Source organism: Lontra canadensis, unplaced genomic scaffold (genome assembly GCF_010015895.1).
Source record: "Lontra canadensis isolate GAN:19392208 unplaced genomic scaffold, GSC_riverotter_1.0 scaffold7, whole genome shotgun sequence".
Lineage (NCBI taxonomy): Eukaryota > Metazoa > Chordata > Mammalia > Carnivora > Mustelidae > Lontra > Lontra canadensis.
The window spans coordinates 11,175,904-11,194,541 of NW_022631001.1; the positions used below are offsets into that span (position 1 = coordinate 11,175,904).

At 35.8% G+C, this 18,638-nt stretch overlaps 1 protein-coding gene across 3 annotated transcripts in view; it reads left to right on the plus strand.

Moving 5' to 3' along the window:
* GRM5 (glutamate metabotropic receptor 5) overlaps positions 1 to 18,638 on the plus strand; it is a 513,137-nt gene that overhangs the window by 16,624 nt on the left and 477,875 nt on the right. For all 3 annotated transcript variants that reach the window (XM_032852842.1, XM_032852844.1, XM_032852843.1), the window contains exon 2: positions 260 to 1,121. In XM_032852842.1, coding sequence (XP_032708733.1) covers positions 461 to 1,121 — 661 coding nt within the window. In that variant the 5' untranslated portion in view covers positions 260 to 460. The remainder of the gene's footprint in view (positions 1 to 259; positions 1,122 to 18,638) is intronic.

The window sequence follows — 18,638 nt, forward strand, 5'->3', positions numbered from 1 at the left end:
TGCTTTTGTGTACTCCAGATGAACAAATGGAAAAAGTATTAATGTACGTAAAGTAGGATCAAGAAGCTCTATCGGATTGCTTCATCAAATTACACAATTATAAAAGAGACAAAAGAGAGTCTTAAAGATTTTTAGATTGTTTTTTTCAAAAAGATTATATTCCTAATCTACATCAACAAAGTCTACTAGTATAGACCATTAGAGCTTCCCAAAGTAGTTGTACTTATGTTGTTAAATACCCATGCTATTTTTTTTCCAGGTTTTGAAGATCATGATCACATGGACGCATCTAACTAAATGGTACATGGGGACATGGTGGTCCTTTAGAGAGCACATCTAAATTACTGGCTAATTCCTTGGTTTGCCACTCAACATAGGACGTTGTCTGATTCTATCTATCAGAACTCTCCTAAATTTTCCCCACCATGCTATCTTTATTAGCCTGAACTCCTTTCCTAAAATGGTCCTTCTGTTGATCCTGTCAGTTCTGCTTTTGAAAGAAGATGTCCGTGGGAGTGCACAGTCCAGTGAGAGGAGGGTGGTGGCTCACATGCCGGGTGACATCATTATTGGAGCTCTCTTTTCTGTCCACCACCAGCCCACAGTGGACAAAGTTCATGAGAGGAAGTGTGGGGCAGTTCGTGAACAGTATGGCATTCAGAGAGTGGAGGCCATGCTGCATACTCTGGAAAGGATCAACTCAGACCCCACACTCTTGCCCAACATCACCCTGGGCTGTGAGATAAGGGATTCCTGCTGGCATTCGGCTGTGGCCCTAGAGCAGAGCATTGAGTTCATAAGGGACTCCCTCATTTCTTCAGAAGAAGAAGAAGGTTTGGTGCGCTGCGTGGATGGGTCTTCCTCTTCCTTCCGCTCCAAGAAGCCCATTGTAGGGGTCATTGGGCCTGGCTCCAGTTCTGTGGCCATTCAGGTCCAGAACTTGCTCCAGCTTTTCAACATACCTCAGATTGCTTACTCGGCAACAAGCATGGATCTGAGTGACAAGACTCTGTTCAAGTACTTCATGAGGGTTGTGCCCTCAGATGCTCAGCAGGCACGGGCCATGGTGGACATAGTGAAGAGGTACAACTGGACCTATGTGTCAGCTGTGCACACAGAAGGTAAGCATCCTTTATATCCCTTGATGTGTGTTTTTTTATGCACTCAGCAGATTCCCTGTTATAATTTCAGATTTTAGAACGCTAAAATATTCCTGGTTATTGGGATCTTCTGAGCTGCCTGGTTATCCCAGTAATAAAAGAAGGGGTCAAGTGGTAGATGCCTAGAGAGGTTTGGATTTAGGCTAATATGAATGTTGATGTGGCCATCATTTGGTGAAATGATTTTTTTTTTTTGCGTTCTATTACCGTATTATATTACCTGTATTTCTGCTATGATGATTCTAGAGATTTTTAAGTTTTCTGAAATCTAATTAACATTTCATAATTTTTACACTTAAAGTTGTTCCAACTGTTTTTGATAAAGAGAGGTACACATAAATGCAGGTAGGGACTGGAGGCGGTCTGTTCTGGCCAGGTCTACTCTAATAGAAAATTACCAAACAGTTTAGGCTTTCAACTACTTTTTTTTTTTTTTTCCCAAAAGAGAGCATAGTTAAATCTGAAAGAGAGATATGTATGAATTAATATAACCCTTGTCTAGAACATACTTAGTGTACGTTTTTAACAATTCAAAATTAGTTTTGCTTTGAAATTTATTGTTTCTTTATGCTCAAAGCAAAAAAGGATCAAAATGTGACCAAGGTTTTATAACAATAGCAATATTAGTCCTTCTTATTTGTTACAGTGCTTCAAAAATGTTTTCATATACATAACTTATTAGTTCATGACCAAGGCTGTTTGGGATAGGTTTGGTTTGACTACAGAGGTTAAGTGACCCAAATGTGAGACTCACTAATTACACAACACTCTTTGTAGCACAACATACTGCCTATACTAAGGCCAGAAGGTACAAAATACTTTTAGAGTTCATGGAAGCATGGTAAGGATTAGTTAAGATGAAAGAATCTTGCAATAACATTATCAATATGGTCCAAACAATCCAATCCTATAAAATGTGGGTTGAGTTATTGAGCAATTTATGAAATGATCAGAATGAACCTACTTTGGAGGTTGGTAACCAATCCCCAGTCAGTTATAGCCAACTCTTCATTATGAAGTAGCATAATGTAGATTTCACTGTGTACCCACTCATTAACAATGTTCAAAGCTGTACAAACATAAAATGGTCTCCCATACTAGACTGAGATTTTTATGCCTATGGAAATTCTTGTGTATAAGTTTGTAGTTTACTTATTGAGATGTTGGTATGTGGAGATTTTGAGCAATGGATAGATAATTGAGGAGACTTCGGATTTTTTTCTAATGCTGAGATTTTCATTATAAAACCAGTATTTCACTTTAGTCTCACAACAATCCAGTGATACAGGCAATCCAGGTGTTTTATTCCCATTTTAAAATACAAATGCTTTTAGCATGTAAATGGCCCATCCAAGATATACTTAACAGTAATTTTAAGAGTAGGACTCCTCGTTACTGACTTCTAGCTTAGGGCCCTATTTTAATTGAACATAATCCAATGTAATCACACCTGAGGATATATTTACACAATGCATATTTATTAAGCACAGATACATGTAAGGACTTCTGATATTCCTGTGAAGGGACAGCCCTCTGTTTTATATATTAATACTTTCAATGGGTAGGCAGTCTGGCCAAGGACAGGAGGCATGCATTAATACTTATATAACCATCATTCATGATGACAAGAAGTTACAAATATGACTTTAAAGTAAACTGACATGGAAAAAAATCAAGTCCTGTTCTATGCAGATGGGCCCCATGGTGGAGTTCGTCAAGAAGGAAATGGAATTTGAGTTGGATGTTGATAGGAAGAATACTGACAAATGGTGAAAATTAAGAAGAGATGGATTTCCAGAAAAGGGCATGAGGAAATATGAGTTGGGAAAGTAAAAAATGTTTTAAAAATGCCAAGGATAAAATTATGTTTTGGTTCAAATCATAAATTTCATTAGGGACTTCCCTCTAGCTTTTGAAGAGTAAGTCTCGGTCTCTATATAGGACAGGCCAATTCAAGATTGTGCTCTAAGTGAAACTCATAATCATGACCATTTGCTGTTTCTAATTTAAATTTTTTTAACCTAAATGTATGCCAATAGTGATCTAATAAAATAAATTGATTTGTTCATGTAAGTATTATTGCATAGCTATTAAAATGAATGAAGCATTCTGTAGGTAATGAAATCATAATAATGAACTCCAAGATCATTTTTTTAAGTGAAAAAAGCAAGGTGTAGTTTTGTGTAATGACATGTTATTTGTGCAAAATGGAGTTTATGTAAACCATTGGATTCAAGGAATTGCTCTCAGAGAAGAACAAAACAGGTAATAGTTGCTTCATCTGAGGAAGAAATAGAAGAGTTAGGGGATCAGATAGAATGGGAGAGACTTACTTTTCTTGTATAACTTTTACATGCAAACATTTGAAGTTGTGAATTATAAGCATAAACCACCTATTGAAACATAAACATTAAGAGGGAACATTCTATATGTAGGTAAAGAAAAATAAGCCAATAAAAGTTTCATTTCCAAATCCTGGCATATTTAGTTATTTTGCCAAAAATAGGTCAAATTGAAATACTGCTAAATACTGGCAAAATATTTGGATACCAACAGGATTTAGGAGAGAACACGCTTCAAGTATGGACAAAGACAGGAAGAAATACTCTTTGGCTTATTTCTTTATGTGGCTTAGTCAGAAAGTATTTCTATTGCTTTGATCCCAAGCAATTATGTGGATAATGAGGTTATATGGTGTTGCAGCTCACAATTTATCTGTATAAGAGTGGGGTGGTAGGAAGTGTCACAAGGTGAAATCACATCTGGGGTCAGAAAAGTGTTGGAGTATAAGGGGATACAGCTCTGTTGGGTGCTATGGAAACTCCCCAAGATGATGCCTGGTTTTCTGTGGCCTGGCCTCTCAGAAAGCCTGGAGAGATTTTTCATGAAATGGTAATACCAGTTCTTCCTTCAGCCTCTTTCTTGGCTGAAGTGGGATAATGCTCTCTAGCCCTGGGTCTCTCAGCCCCAGTATCTCAAACTATTCCCATGTCCTTATAATTATCCGCCTTTGTCCAGTTGATATTCTTCTTTTTTAAAGAGCATTGAAGCTTCTAAATGCTTTCCCAAGACACACTGAGGTCTATGAAAAGATTTTGTCCCATTAAAAAAATCCTTTATCCTCCCTCACCCCACAAGTTGGTCATTTACGTCAAACTTAAACATGGTAGTACAGTCCCCTTGGCAGGGTTCACAAGGTGTTCCTTCCAGAAAGTGTTGCTGTCACAGAATTCCAGAGGAGAGCACGATGAGATCTGGGGTTTAGCTTCAGTGCTAATCTCTTACACTTGCCATTTCCTTGATATGTGGTTTTCCTAGGTTACAGGATTAGTATTTACGGTGGCTTGTTGAACCATGCAGAAATTGTGCCTAGGCCTTCTAGGAAAACAAGTTAATAGTATGAAAGCGAAAAAAGAAAAAAAAAAGAATTTTTTCTTTTTAAAATGCAGACCACACGAGTTCTTCAGTTGTGTGTAAGAAAGGAACAGAAATCATTCAGAAGAAAAAATGTTAGTCCTTTAGAGACATCAATCCAGTCAGCACTCTCTCTGCTCTCAGGGGTCTTTTGCCTCAGCACTTTTGCAAACCTTGGTATGTGGGTCCATTTGATGTCACAGGATCAGTGGTGCTTGCCTGTTTGGAGGTGTGGCAGACCTGCTGCTTTGATGACTTCCTTTGTTTTGTGACTTGGCAGTTCCCTCCGGCTCCCAAGCAGCACCAGCCTTGTGACTGTTTTGGTTAATAAGATGTGGTGGAAGTGAGGACTTCCCTTCTTGTCTGTCCTGGAACACTATCCTCACCATGTGGAGGATGAGAGCACCCAGGGTTTCTAGATGAGGCCATCTTAGACCACTTGACCTCAACTATGAGAGAGCACCCAGTGAAGATCCAACACAGTTGCCTTCCTGACTCCACATTACTGGCAATCACACGTAGAGCCTAGCTGAAGCCATAAATGTTACTCAGCTAACCATAATGAATACCTTCAAGACAGTCCTGGATAAGCATATATAAACAGTGATGTGTTCCATGACTTTTACTGCCCCGTCTCCCAACTAGATACAACTATAACATTAACACTTCAGAATCAAAACAAAATACATGTATTAAAATGAATTACTCTCTTTGTATTTAAATGTGAAATGAAATATAATGTGTTATTTTATAACTGAAATAAATGCTGTTGGCAAGAAGGAACATTTAAAGTCTTTCATCCATACTCCCATGACTAAAGATTCAATAATCTTTAAGGGAAAAGCATTGATGTTTAAGTAATCACACACTTGCATACATTCCATTATTACATGCTTCTCCTTGATTTAGCTCTATTTCATTGAAAAAGTAGTTAGACTAGATTTTATGTATAAAGTCATGTATATTGTACTTTATGTGTGACTTACAGGATTTTTATACTTCATAATTTTTGCTGATTTTGTGCTTATTGGAGTACCTAGCACATAGTAGGTGTTCAAAGACTGCTGAATGGATGGATTTGTGTTAGAATAGTACTTAACTCACTGTTTATGAACATATAGCATGTAGATAAATAGCCAGCACTTGTAATTTTTCAGGTTTGCTTCTTTATAAAAATGAGTTGCCAAGATGTCTCCCTTGATTATAAAATGTTACCCATACCCTACTACTTTTTTGTTTGCATTCATTCTTGAATTTGTTATTTCCATCTAATGATATAGGAATGTTAATTTTTTCTAGACAAAAAACATGTCAGTGATGCTCTTGGGGAAAAATGTACCAATAACTTGTACTGGTAAAATGACATCATTAAGAACATTGTCTTCAGGCTAACCTGCATATTGCAATGTTGTACCACTTTCAAGTTGTAATACGGTTTTCCATCAATTTATTTTTTTAACAGGTGTTAACAGTCAAGCCCTGCTTGAAAGATCTTCAGTGTGATTCATAGTCTATATGCTTAGCCTAACTTCTGAAAAATGGGACATCATTCCTGTCACTTTTTTTCTATTAATTGGGATTATATCAAGACAACAATTTAGTATGCTAAGATGAGAAATATCACTGTGGGCCTTAGTAGTACTTTTTAAAGGGGTTTCATTTTGTTTCTCTAGGGATTGAATAGTGTTGAGAGTTGAAATGGATTTTGAGATGATCATAATAATAATTCAGATACAAACTGTTATTAATCTTGTAGAATGTTAATACTGGGAGTGTCTTAAGTGAGCACATAGTTTAACACCTCTGTTACAGCTGGGGAAACAGAGACAGTAAGGACAAGTAATTTGGCCTTACTTGTGCGTAGTTAGTTACAGGGTTAGGTTTTGGAACTCAGTATTCCTGTCCAGAATTCCATTTCTACATCATTGTTAGGGATAATTACTCAAATTCTTCTTCTTCTCCACCTTCCCCCCCTTTTTTTTTTGCTATTGTGTTACTCTCCATGTCATTGCTCTATTCCTTTTCCTTCACCTCAATTATGCCAATATGCTGAAAGATTTTTTTTTATGTTATTCACCATATAGTACATTATGCTGAAAGTTTTAGTATCTATCTGAAGTAGTAACACGGACTACAAATGAATTCATTAATGTGGAAGTTAGCTTTGAGAAATGATGTGACCCCTTTGCTCTTGACCTATGAATTAGATGAATTGCTTCTTTACCTGAGTCATATTGCAGGTTTGCAGGAACTTTGAAAGATTTTTCTTGGCTTCACAAAAATTCTGAAAACATGAGACCCCCAGAAATCTTTATGATTATGGAATGATTGGGTAATTATATTGGTTACCCTGATATAACAACACATAAAAAAAACAGAAGATGCAGAGACTTTTAGGTCTGTAATATTCTCCATTAAATTGATTTGATTGTAGAACTATAACCTGGGAAATAGAGTGGCAACTTTAATAGTAATTCAGTAATTTTTCGTTTCATACATTACTGTCAGAAACTTCATTGTTAGCAATGAAAGAAATACAGGTAGCCTGGGAAAATTTGTTCAGGGGACGCTGCTTTCACCTTCCCTTCCAGATAGATAGCATATGGTCTATTAGTGCTGGCCTCTGAGGGAGTTATTATTGCCTTGATCAGGGAGAACATAGGCTCCTTTGACATATCTAACTGCGGCTTGGACAAGTTCTTCCCTGTTTATAGATTTGATCTGAAAGGTTGGACTTTGGACCAGGTTTGACTCTAACTCACCTCTAAAGGTTCCTGATGGACATAGCATCCCTATTTCCACTTTCTCATGCACTATTACTGTCTATTCACTGCTGAAAATACCAGATATCCACCCCCGACCCCGAAATACTCCATGTCCAGGATGACTAAATTAGAAGGGCCCTTATTTTCAGAGGGTATTTTCGCACTGATGCTTCCACACACACAGATACATAGCTGGGAGGGGGGATGTACAGTTTCAACTAATCAGACATTTCCTTTAAGGAAGAACAGCTCTTAGTATATATGCGTGTTCAAAATATTTAGCGTTTATCCATTTTATGGATGTGAGCAGCCCACATTGTGTGTTCTTCCTTTGTCTCCTTTATTCCAGATCCCAAAGAGATAATGTTATTTTCTGAGCTTTAGAGTTTGAATATTCAGAAAGTTCATTCATTCTATTTGTTAAAGAGATGATCTTGTGACTCCATTCCTCAGTCATTAGAACCTTAATAGCTTCTAGGTTTATAAAGTTTAGTCTGAGTAATAAAAGTTGCTGTTGACTGAAGATTAGTGTGGATTGGGAGGGCATGGTATGCGGTGTTCACGTTCCAATTAAAACAATTTCTGCACAGCAAACCTTGCCCAATATACATGAAGTGAGTACTTATGAAAAAGCAAGGATAGATATCCACAAAAGTCTAAACTGGAGATCCTTTCCTTTTCTTCCTTTTCTCTCTTTTTCTTTCTGTCTCTCTTATGTACCATATTTTCCTCATCCCTTCTTTAGATGCTGGCAGTTTTTATACTTTGTAGGTTGTTCAATAAGTCTAGTCAAGGGTAATAGCCTCATTATTCCATTAATTTGTGAATGAATATATGAAAATTGAAGATTACATTAATGATATTTTGGAGGTGGGAAAAATAAAATTAAAAGAAATATCACTGGCATCAGAGGTAGGAGTGTTTACTGTGTGACTCTGAGAAAATGACTTCAGCTCCTTCCTTCATTTGTGGTATGAAGAGGTACTAGAAAGGATGTTCTTGTAGGTGCTTTCCAAGACTGACTTTCTGTGACTTGCTTTTATGCTTCCATAAACCACACCTGGAATGGATTTTTATAAATGTTGGGCATCACATTTAAAATAAACACAACCAAGTATGATCTGTTCAAAATAGAGTGGTCAGAAATGGTTATAAGACTTGAAACCATGTCTTCAGAGAATGAATTTGGCACACAAAATATAAGACATAGCAGGTACCTGACTGCTACCTGTAGTTGTTTGGAGAATTCAGGTGGAAAGAAGCCATAGTCACGCTACATGACCAGGAGCATTACAAAAAGAGCTAATTACTGAAATATGAGAGTAACAAATTATGGTTCAATTTTTAAAAGCTTATTTTATTCACTCATATAACTGTTCACTGAAGGAATTGCCTCTCTTAGAAAGTGGTGAGTCAGTTTTCTGTAGGTCCTATGCACAGCCTGGAACAGATAATCACTTGGAGGGGCTATGGAAAAATGAACTTAAGCCTCATTTGGGGGAAGGAGGGAGTTGGACTCTTTGTTCCTTTTGATAACTACTAATATTGATGACAATTAAATGTCATGTAATTGAGGTTCTATTATTCTGTGAATTAAAACATGAGTGCATATACTGTGATGTTTCATTAATTTGTTACTTGATTCATTTATTCCATAACACATTCCGATAAAGTAATTGTTTCATAGGTTAGAGAATAAGTATGGAAAGAGGAAGTAATTTCCCCAGTTATGCCGCATCCAGTTAGTGGCAGAGTGAGGATTTGGACCCAAGGGCTATTCTTTTTAAATCAACCCAAATTTTCTCCTTTTATATTAGGGTAGTGGTGGCTTCAAGCAAGAGTGGTGTGCAACTTTATTGACTCCTTTTCTCTCCCTAGGAAATAGGAAAACTACTTGTTTTCCCACTGAGAAAAATCTTTGAGCATGTTTCTTGTATCTTTTTATTCAGCTTTGAAAGCAACACCTTTGTTTGTTCCCATGGAAGGAATTAATTATAGTAAAGAGAAGATAAATTAAGGAGGTTGCTTGTGGGAACAAGTTGACCTCACAGAAGAACTTTGTGTGAGTCTAATGATAAGTACAGACTGTATCTGGTTGTTTTTATTCACATCTTCATTGCAGACGCCACACTCCATCCTTCAGATGCCAGTTATAGGAGGAAGCAGGATGGTACACATTTTTTTAGGAACAGGAGAACATATTGTTAGTGATGTAGCCTTATGTATGAAAGACTTCTTTGGAATTCATCAGGATGAGGAGTTATGAAATCCTCATTTTGGCACATTTGCATGTACTCCAGAAAGACTTCTCAACTTAACCAAATGTTGAGTTGAGGAGATTTTTTTGGCAAGAGGTGTGATAGTCAGCTATGTTCATTTGAGGGGACTTTGAAATGAGTGATTATGCCCCAATGATGCATTTTATGTATCTGCTTTCATATACTCATGAAGGCTTTTAAGAGAAAGAGAGTGCCTAGTTTTTGTTTTTGTTTTTGTTTTTTTCAAGAAGTGCATCAAAACCCACATGTCATTTGTAAAACCTATTCATTGGGTTGAGACCAGCAGTTAATATAGAGGTGAATAAAAAAGGATAGAGTAGAATGTAAACATCGGAGTAGTACATGATAGTAAGAGTAGGTATTGTTTTGTACATTTTTATTTTAGTTGCACATAACCATATGTGTCCTGTGGGTTACCACTTAAAAAATATATTTCTTACTATGTCGTATATCTAAAAAAAAAAAAAACCCTGAAAGCTACTTACTCTACTCTTCTTTTTAACACTGTTAATACATTTTTTTTTTTTTTTTGGTAGGGAATGGCAATATACATATTCATGCTTCTGTGACCATGTCGTGTGGTTTGTCTCTCCTGAATGGGTGGGTTCTAAGACTTCTTCTTAAAAATAAGCAAGAATTTTAAGACACTCATGGTAGGAAATGGTGAAGACTTTGAGAAAATGTAACTAATTAATATGTTGTTGATAAGTGACATAAGCATCAACATAGGACAATGGCAAGGACACAAAACCAGGAAATCAGAGGCAAGTTTCTGGTCCAAGTTTTTAATCAGACACCAAGACAAGCCTGGGAACACTATGTATTTGTTTTTTTAATATCCCCATAAGTACATTAATAATAAATACAAATGATATTAATTATAATTTTGGCACTAAAATTGTACATATATCAAATTAATAGATCTACCCCCAACACACACACACACTACAATGTGGTAATATTCCCAAGATAGTTGCTTATTACATAAAACAGATCATGATAAACCACATGTAATGGGGTGTATAATAAGGCACAAGTTTAAACATATAAAGTGATAGTCTTCTTTCAGTTTACTCTAAGTTTTCTCATGATTACATGTACAATCTCATTTGATATGTAGTTAAGTCTAAATCTGAGGTCTTCTGAGAAGGTGGAGATCAAACACTATTAATAAGATAAAGTGAAATAAGATAAGAGATGGCTTTTTAAGAAGTAAAAGTAGTTCCATGATGTGAGTAAACTACATTGGGGTCATGACCTTAAATTTACAAAGTTTGTTGCAAAAACATATTGGGAATCAAAGTTTCCTGTTACTTTTCAACCATTCTATTTAAGTAGTGGGAACATAGACAAGTTTGAGTATAAATCCTGATTAATATTCTTGCTAGTAGAGGAACTTCAGACTAAGCCACTTAAGTTAGTTTTCTCATTATTTAATTGAGATAATAATACTTACCCCACAGACTGTTGTGAAAAATAAATATAAAGATTTTAGTGTCAACCTTGGCACATAGTAAGTGCTCAATAAGTGTCTTCTAAATTAGTTTGCCAGTCAGTCACTTAAAAGAAGACTTGATTTAGACTCAGGTCCTGATCTCAGGGTCCTGAGATCCAGACCATCTCAGGCTCCCTGCTCAGCCCTGAGCCTGTTTGAGACTTTTTTTCCCCTCTGCCCCTCCCCCCAGTTGTGTGTGCTCACATCCTCTCTCTCTCTCTCTCTCACTCTGTAAAATAAATGAAATATTGAAAAAAATAAATTAGTTACCAAGAATTTGCCTTGCCTTATTTGGGTATGAAGAGAAAACCTATAACTAAATGTTTCACTTCAGCTTTGCTTAGCTAAAACTGATTAATGAATAAGGTGGAGAGTTAGGAAAGTGACCAGTAAATGCAGTGAGTATTAGAGTTTTACCAGTTTTCATTTAGAAGTTAGGTTTGCCATCACATAATACAATATAGAGTGTTTAGTACTTTGGTACAATTATAACTAGATCCCACAAACTCTTCCTTCAGTTGCTGAGAAGCATTATGGTGCAACAAAACGAGCAGTCTGGAAAATCCCAGAGCTAGACGGTTCACATGGATGTCTTCACTGTGTGTGTGTGTGTGTGTGTGTGTGTGTGTGTGTAGGGGGTGGAGGTATGGGAACAGAGAAGTTGAAAATGGAAAGTTAACACTGTATTTTAAGTATTTCTGAATTATGCTAACTTTTATAACAAGCATGAACATCTTTTGTAGTAAAAAAGACCCTACAATGGATACAACATTTCTTTGTAAATTTGCCCCTTAACTAGTCCGGGACAGCAGCTTTGCCGATAAGAGCTAAGTTGTTAACAAATTGAGACATTCCAGAGACCTGAGTATAAAACCAAAAGGAGGTAATATGGACCTTAGGATATAAAACAGATTAATAGCCATATTAGATGGAAAACTAAACTGATGCTCTCTTACAGATCATTATAGCTCAAATAATAACAGTGACAGTAATAATAATTATTATTTGTCAGGCATGTCCTGTTATCAGAAATTATCAACTTTTATTAAAATCTATGAATTGATACCAGATATAAATTTTGGTGCTATTACTGGCATATTATTATTACTATTATTTGAATGTCAGTCCTACCCATAGTTGCAATAAAAATAGAATAGAGTGTAAAAAGGATATGTCTTTGTTCCTTAACTTAAGCTGTCTAAAAACAGAAATATTGTATCTTTGCCAGTTTCTTCACAACCTCTTGATATTTCTTTGGTTATGTAACTTATTTTCAAAAGTCGTATATCTACTTTTCACCAGATTAAGGTTGGTATTTCAAGCCTCAACTCTCCCTAATAAGCATAGAGAGTCATTATTTTTTCAGAAATATGGATTATTGCATTGCTATATGATGAATTTTTATCTTTCAAGAAGCTAAAGAAATATACAAGTTAAGTAAGTCATATTGAAGTGTCATGTTAGTTTACTTTCAATTTCATGGAATTTCAAAAAAAATTGAATTACAAATGAACCTGGTAATTAATATGTTTCTATTGAAGTAAATTGAGAAAAGAAGGAAAAAATATATCAAGACACAGAAAAAATTAAGCAAGCTGTCTGGCTCTGTTATTCATTATCAACTTAATTTTGTTGTTTTCAATTCCTGAATTAGTCCATTCATCTCTTATTACAGAATATAATTAGTTCTTATTTTTTTGTGCTGAGGAACCATAGGTTGCCTAGTTATTCCCTTTTGTTTATACTATTCAGTGCCCCCTGATCTAAGACAAAGTTGATAAGTATTGTTCCATTCAGGATAGTCTGAGTTAGGTATGCTTAAGAATATTTTTATATATAGTAATAAGATTTTAATCTCCCTCATTAACAGATACTGCAGACACAACCTCAAACAATAAACCGTAAAAGGCATAATCGCTAGTAATTGAGATATTCTTTGGTTTGTTTAACAAAATTGAAGTCATTTCTTTTAATGAATTTAGACCTCTGATAATTTAATTATATGGAACTCTGGGAAAATTTAAACATTTTTTTTTATTCCTTTTAATCATACTACATTTTTCCTTGATACAAATATAGATTCTTTGAGTAAAATTATTCATAAACTCAATCCTATCTCTGATTTTGATGTTTCTTGGTATTTGCATCTTCCTTGAAATTCTCAACCTTCTCTCTTTCTGAGTCTTAGTTCGGAATCTTGAACTATAATATCTTTCACATTCTTCTGAGTAATCAATAGAATTAATGGTTTTACTGAACTGGTTTTATTTACTTGAAAAGCATCATCCTTGAAGGAGGCAGTATTGTTTTGTGACTGTAGAGAATAGTACTTTGGGTTTGTTTGGCAGGAAATTTCTCTGCAAGCTTAAAGCTTCTTACGTGCCTTTGCTTTTACCTTCATTCTGTCAGCAGATGGCAAATTGCATTTGCATATGACTTTAAGGTTTAAAGAGATTGAGGAGAGTATAAAACTTGTGCCATCCATAGGAAGAAAGAATATCATTGAGAGACATGAAAAAGAAAAGTAGGTTCTCAAAATTTTAATATATAATATATGAAAGTGGCCATGAGTGGACTTTCAGAAATTGTACACATTTTCTTTTTTTTTAAAGATTTTATTTATTTATTTGTCAGAGAGAGTGAGCACAGGCAGACAGAGTGGCAGGCAGAGGCAGAAGGAGAAACAGGCTTCCCGGTGAGCAAGGAGCCCAATGTGGGACTTGATCCCAGGATGCTGGGATCATGACCTGAGCCGAAGGCAGCCGCCCAACCAACTGAGCCACCCAGGTGTCCCAACACATTTTCTAATCAAAGGTAACTGAAATGAGTCTTAGCTGAAAAAGAGCCAAAACTCTTACTGAAGTGATTTAATTTGAGTCTAGGAAACCTTACCTCCGATCTAGTTAGAGTGTCAAAGAATTTGGTTTTGAGATCAGTGGAGAGAGCATTAATCTTAGAATTACTTTGGAGACTGTATTTGATTTCCCACTTGAGGATGACCTTGGGCAGTTCACTTATTTCTGAATCCGCAGATCCTCATTTGTAAGACGATAGATGGTTGTATCCGCACTCTCCATACTAGTCTTTTGTTATGATGGTCAATTGAATAATCAGTTAATGTGCTTTATAAATCTAAAGCTGCTTGATATATTAATGAAATATTAAATGAACATTTACTGTGTGCCAAGATCTATATGCTTGGGCTAGGCTTTTCTAAAATACTGAGTAGAGTAGTCTGAAGATCAGATGCTAATCAAAAACCTTTCATTAATGATGTCTCCACCACAATAAAAAGAGTGAGATTTTGCTGGCTAGATGTGGTTGGGGGATAGGGGACTTCTTTTCCACATCATGTACGGGGCCGTAAGTAACACATTGATGAAGTGTCAGATCTGATATGGCTTGGGACTTCTAGCAGTGGGAGCACAGGTGTGTTGAAGGAGCTCAGATACTGAATTCAGAAAAACCTGAACTCAAATCTCAGCCCCAACCCTACTTGCTGTGGATGTAACACCAATTTTCTAACCATCAGTTACATCATTTCCAAAAAAGGAATGATTATCAATGTTTTTGGCTCATTGGATAGTCCTGATTATTGATTTAGTGATATACCTAACACACACACAAATTCAAAATATCCTGATTGCTGTTACTTTGTGTGTGTGTGGTTTTTTTTTTCAACCTTCTCATTTTGTAAATGAGAAACTGAGGCCTAGGAAATTTAAGCAACTTATCTAAGGTCACAGAGCTCCTGGTGCCAGGACACTGATTAGAAAGTAGGCTTAATGTCCAGAGAATTCTTATTTTAAGAAAACTCAGTCTCACAAGGAATTTTGTATTTGTTATTATTGAAATATTATTTACCCCTGTTATCATCCAGTTTGAGGGCTTGGACCCTATGGTCAAATAGACCAACATTTGAGCAAGGTACTTGACTGCTGTAAATCTCAGCTTCATCAATTATAAGGGATTGATGAGGGGTACCTGGATGGCTCAGCTGGTTAAGCATCTGCCTTTGGCTCAGGTCATGATCCCAGGCCCTGGAATCAAGCCCTGAGTCAGGCTTCCTGCTCAGTGGGAAGCCTGCTTCTCCCTTTCCCGCTTCCTCTGCTTGTATCCCCTGTCTCTCTCTCTCTCTCTCCCTCTATCAAATAAAAATAAAATCTTTTTAAAAAATTAAAAAATAAGGGATTGCTGATGCTGATGCTGCTGCTGTCGCTGCTGATGGGACACGCTGACAGGACATTCATCAGCTGTCCCAGCACTACTCTGCGTACTTGCACACATATTAATTCATCTAACACTCATAGCAATCCTGTGAGCTAGTACTGTTATCATCTGTTTTATAGATGAGGAAACTGAGTCAGAAAAAGAGAATAATGGTAGACCTACATCAAATATTTGTGCTAACTAAATAAGCTTTCACAAATAAACATTTTTGATGTGCCATTCATAGGAAGCAGTCAGCAAACATCATCTGTTAATACTAATTAGGTTGTTATAATTGCCTTTATTTATTTATTTATTTATTTTGCCTAGGCTTTGGTTCAAATATAACTTCTTGGATTACATTGGCACTTTGAATTATTCTTCATCGGGGCACCTGTGTGGCTCAGTCAAACATCAGACCCTTGTTTTTGGCTCAGGTCATGATCTCAGGGTCCTGAGACTGAGTGCCACTCCGGGCTCCATGCTGGGCATGGAGCCTGCTCAAGATTCTCCTTCTCCCCACCTCTCTCTCTCTCTCTCTCTCTCTCTCTCAAAAATAAATAAATAAATAAATAAATAAGTTAATTAAAAAAGAAAAGAAAAACTTATTCTATCATTCTGGTGTCTAAAAATAAATGGTATTCATTAAGTAAAAATAAGGAAGGCAAAAATGGCATATTTAGAAACATATATCTTATTTCCAAATTTAAAATCCATACATAAATATTATTTAACATTTGGAAAAGAAAAATATACCAAAAGAATTTTGAAAATCATTTACATTCCAAGAGAAACAAAGACATTTTAATATCATTTTCCTTTCTTGTGCACAATTTTAAAAACTAATTGTAACTAATTTAAAACTGATTATCCACAATTTTGTATTTATTTTTTGTTTGTATTTTTTGTTAACATTGTAGAGAGAATTTTCCCATATTTCTCATACCATTTACGAACATTGCTGTCTATGAATATATAATCTATCTTTGCTGCAACATGACAGATTTGGAGATCTTTAAGCTGTTTCTATTTTTTTGCAATCCTAAAAAGCATGTAAATGAACATATTTTATCTGATGTTTACCTCTGTATAAAAAAATAACTAAATTAACAGAACAAACACAAAAAACAAGAGATTAAAATACTGTACAACTTTGAAACGGTATGAACAATTTTTAGGGCTCTTAAAATGTATAATGTCAAGATTATAAGTTTTTTAGATAAATAATTGTTGGCCTAAAAATTTTAGGCAAATATAAATATATTTACCTGCCTCTCTGCCTACTTGTGATCTCTCTGTCAAATAAATAAATAAAATATTTTTTAAAATAAAAAAAAATAAATATATTTACCTAATGACTGCCTTGTTTAAGAAGCAAAACATTGTATATCTCCCTGTCTTTGCATAACCCTATCCAAGTTGCTTTCAAAATAAAGTTTGGTACTAGGAAATAGAATTTGGAAGGTTTAAATATATAGAGTGACCATGGGTCAAGCATGAGGTTGTTATTAAACCTTTGTTAGACCTTGTCTCGAGGGTAAATCATCCTTTAATCTTCCTTTGTAAGCCCTACCCATTACCAAACACATAAATTATATTGCAGCTTTTGTGATAGTCCTGTAAAAGCAGTTTTATTGGGATATGATTGATACACAAAACTCTGCATGTGTTTGATGAGTTTGCACATATGCATATGCTGGTGAGACTGTTTTTTAAAAACATCAATGTTAACTGACCTTCTCCTTCCTAACCACATTTTATCCATCTCTGGAACTGTGTCTGTCCTGTTTCCTCCATGCGCTATTTAATCAAACTCACCAGTCATTCTTCTCTATTTTCTCTCCTAAACAGTGTATGTCCACATGATTACAATACTTAGCAATTTTGTGTCTATATCCTATGGTCTTAATGAAATATAGCAGGGCATAAGAGCACAAAATTTGGAGTCAAACAATCTGGATCTAAGATTCTCACATTTATACTAACTTTGGAAGATCACATAATCCATCTTAAGGACTTAGTTTATACATTTTAAAGGAGTTCTTTCTTTTTAATTTTAATTCCAATATAATTAACATATCATATTCCATGTTGTACTAGTTTCAAGCGTATAATACAGTGATTCAACAATTCTATACAATACTCAGTGCTCATCGCTGTAAGTATACTTTTAATCCCCTTCATTGTTTCACTCATCCCTTCCCCACCTTCAGCCTTCCCTCTGATGACCATCAGTTGTCTGTAGTTAAGAGTCTGGGTTTTGGGGATTCCTGGGTGGCCAGTTGGTTAAGCATCTGCCTTTGGCACAGGTCATGATCCCAGAGTCCTGGAATCGAGTCCCTCATTGCACTCCCTGCTCAGTGGGGAGCCTGCTTCTCCTTCTGCCTGCCACTAACCCCCTGCATGCCCATTCTCTCTCATTCTCTCTCTGACACACACACAAAAAAAAAAAGTCGGATTTTTGTTTGTCTCCTTTTTCCTTTATTCATTGGTTTTGTTTCTTAAAGTACATGAGTGAAATCATATGATATTTATCTTTCTGACTAACTTATTTCACTTAGCCTTATACCCTCTAACTCCATCCATGTTGTTGCAAATGGCAAGATTTCCTTCTTTTTTATGGCTGAGTAATATTCCATTGTATATAACACTTCTTTTTTTATCTACTCATCAGTCGTTGAACACTTGGGCTATTTCCATAATTTGGCCATTGGAAACAAAAGTGCAAGAAACACAGGAGTGGATATATCTTTTCGAGTTAGTGTTTTCATATTCTTTGCATAAATGCCTAGTAGTAGAATTGCTGGATCATATGAAAATTCTATTTTTAACTTTTTGAGGAACTTTCATACTGTTTTCCATGGTGGCTGTGCCAGTTGGCATTCTCATCAACAGTGCAAGAGTGCTCCTTGTTCTTCACATCCTTACCAGCACCTGTTGTTTCTTATATTGTTGATTTTAGCCAGTCTGACAGGTATGAGGTAGTATCTTGTTTTGATTTGCATTTCCCTGATGATCAGTGATGTTGAGCGCCTTTCCATGTGTCTGTTTACCATCTGTATGTCTTCTTTGGAAAAACATCTATTCATGTCTTCTGCCTGTTTTGAGTTTTTTAAGTTCTTTATATATTTTGGATACTAATCCTTTACTGGATATGTCATTTGCAAATATCTTCTCCATTCCATTGGTTTCCTTTTAGTTTTGTGCAGAAGCATTTTATTTTGATGAAGTCCCAATTGTTTATTTTTGCTTTTGCTTCACTTGCCTCCAGAGGCATATCTAGAAAGAAGTTGTTCTGGCCAACATCAAAGAGGTT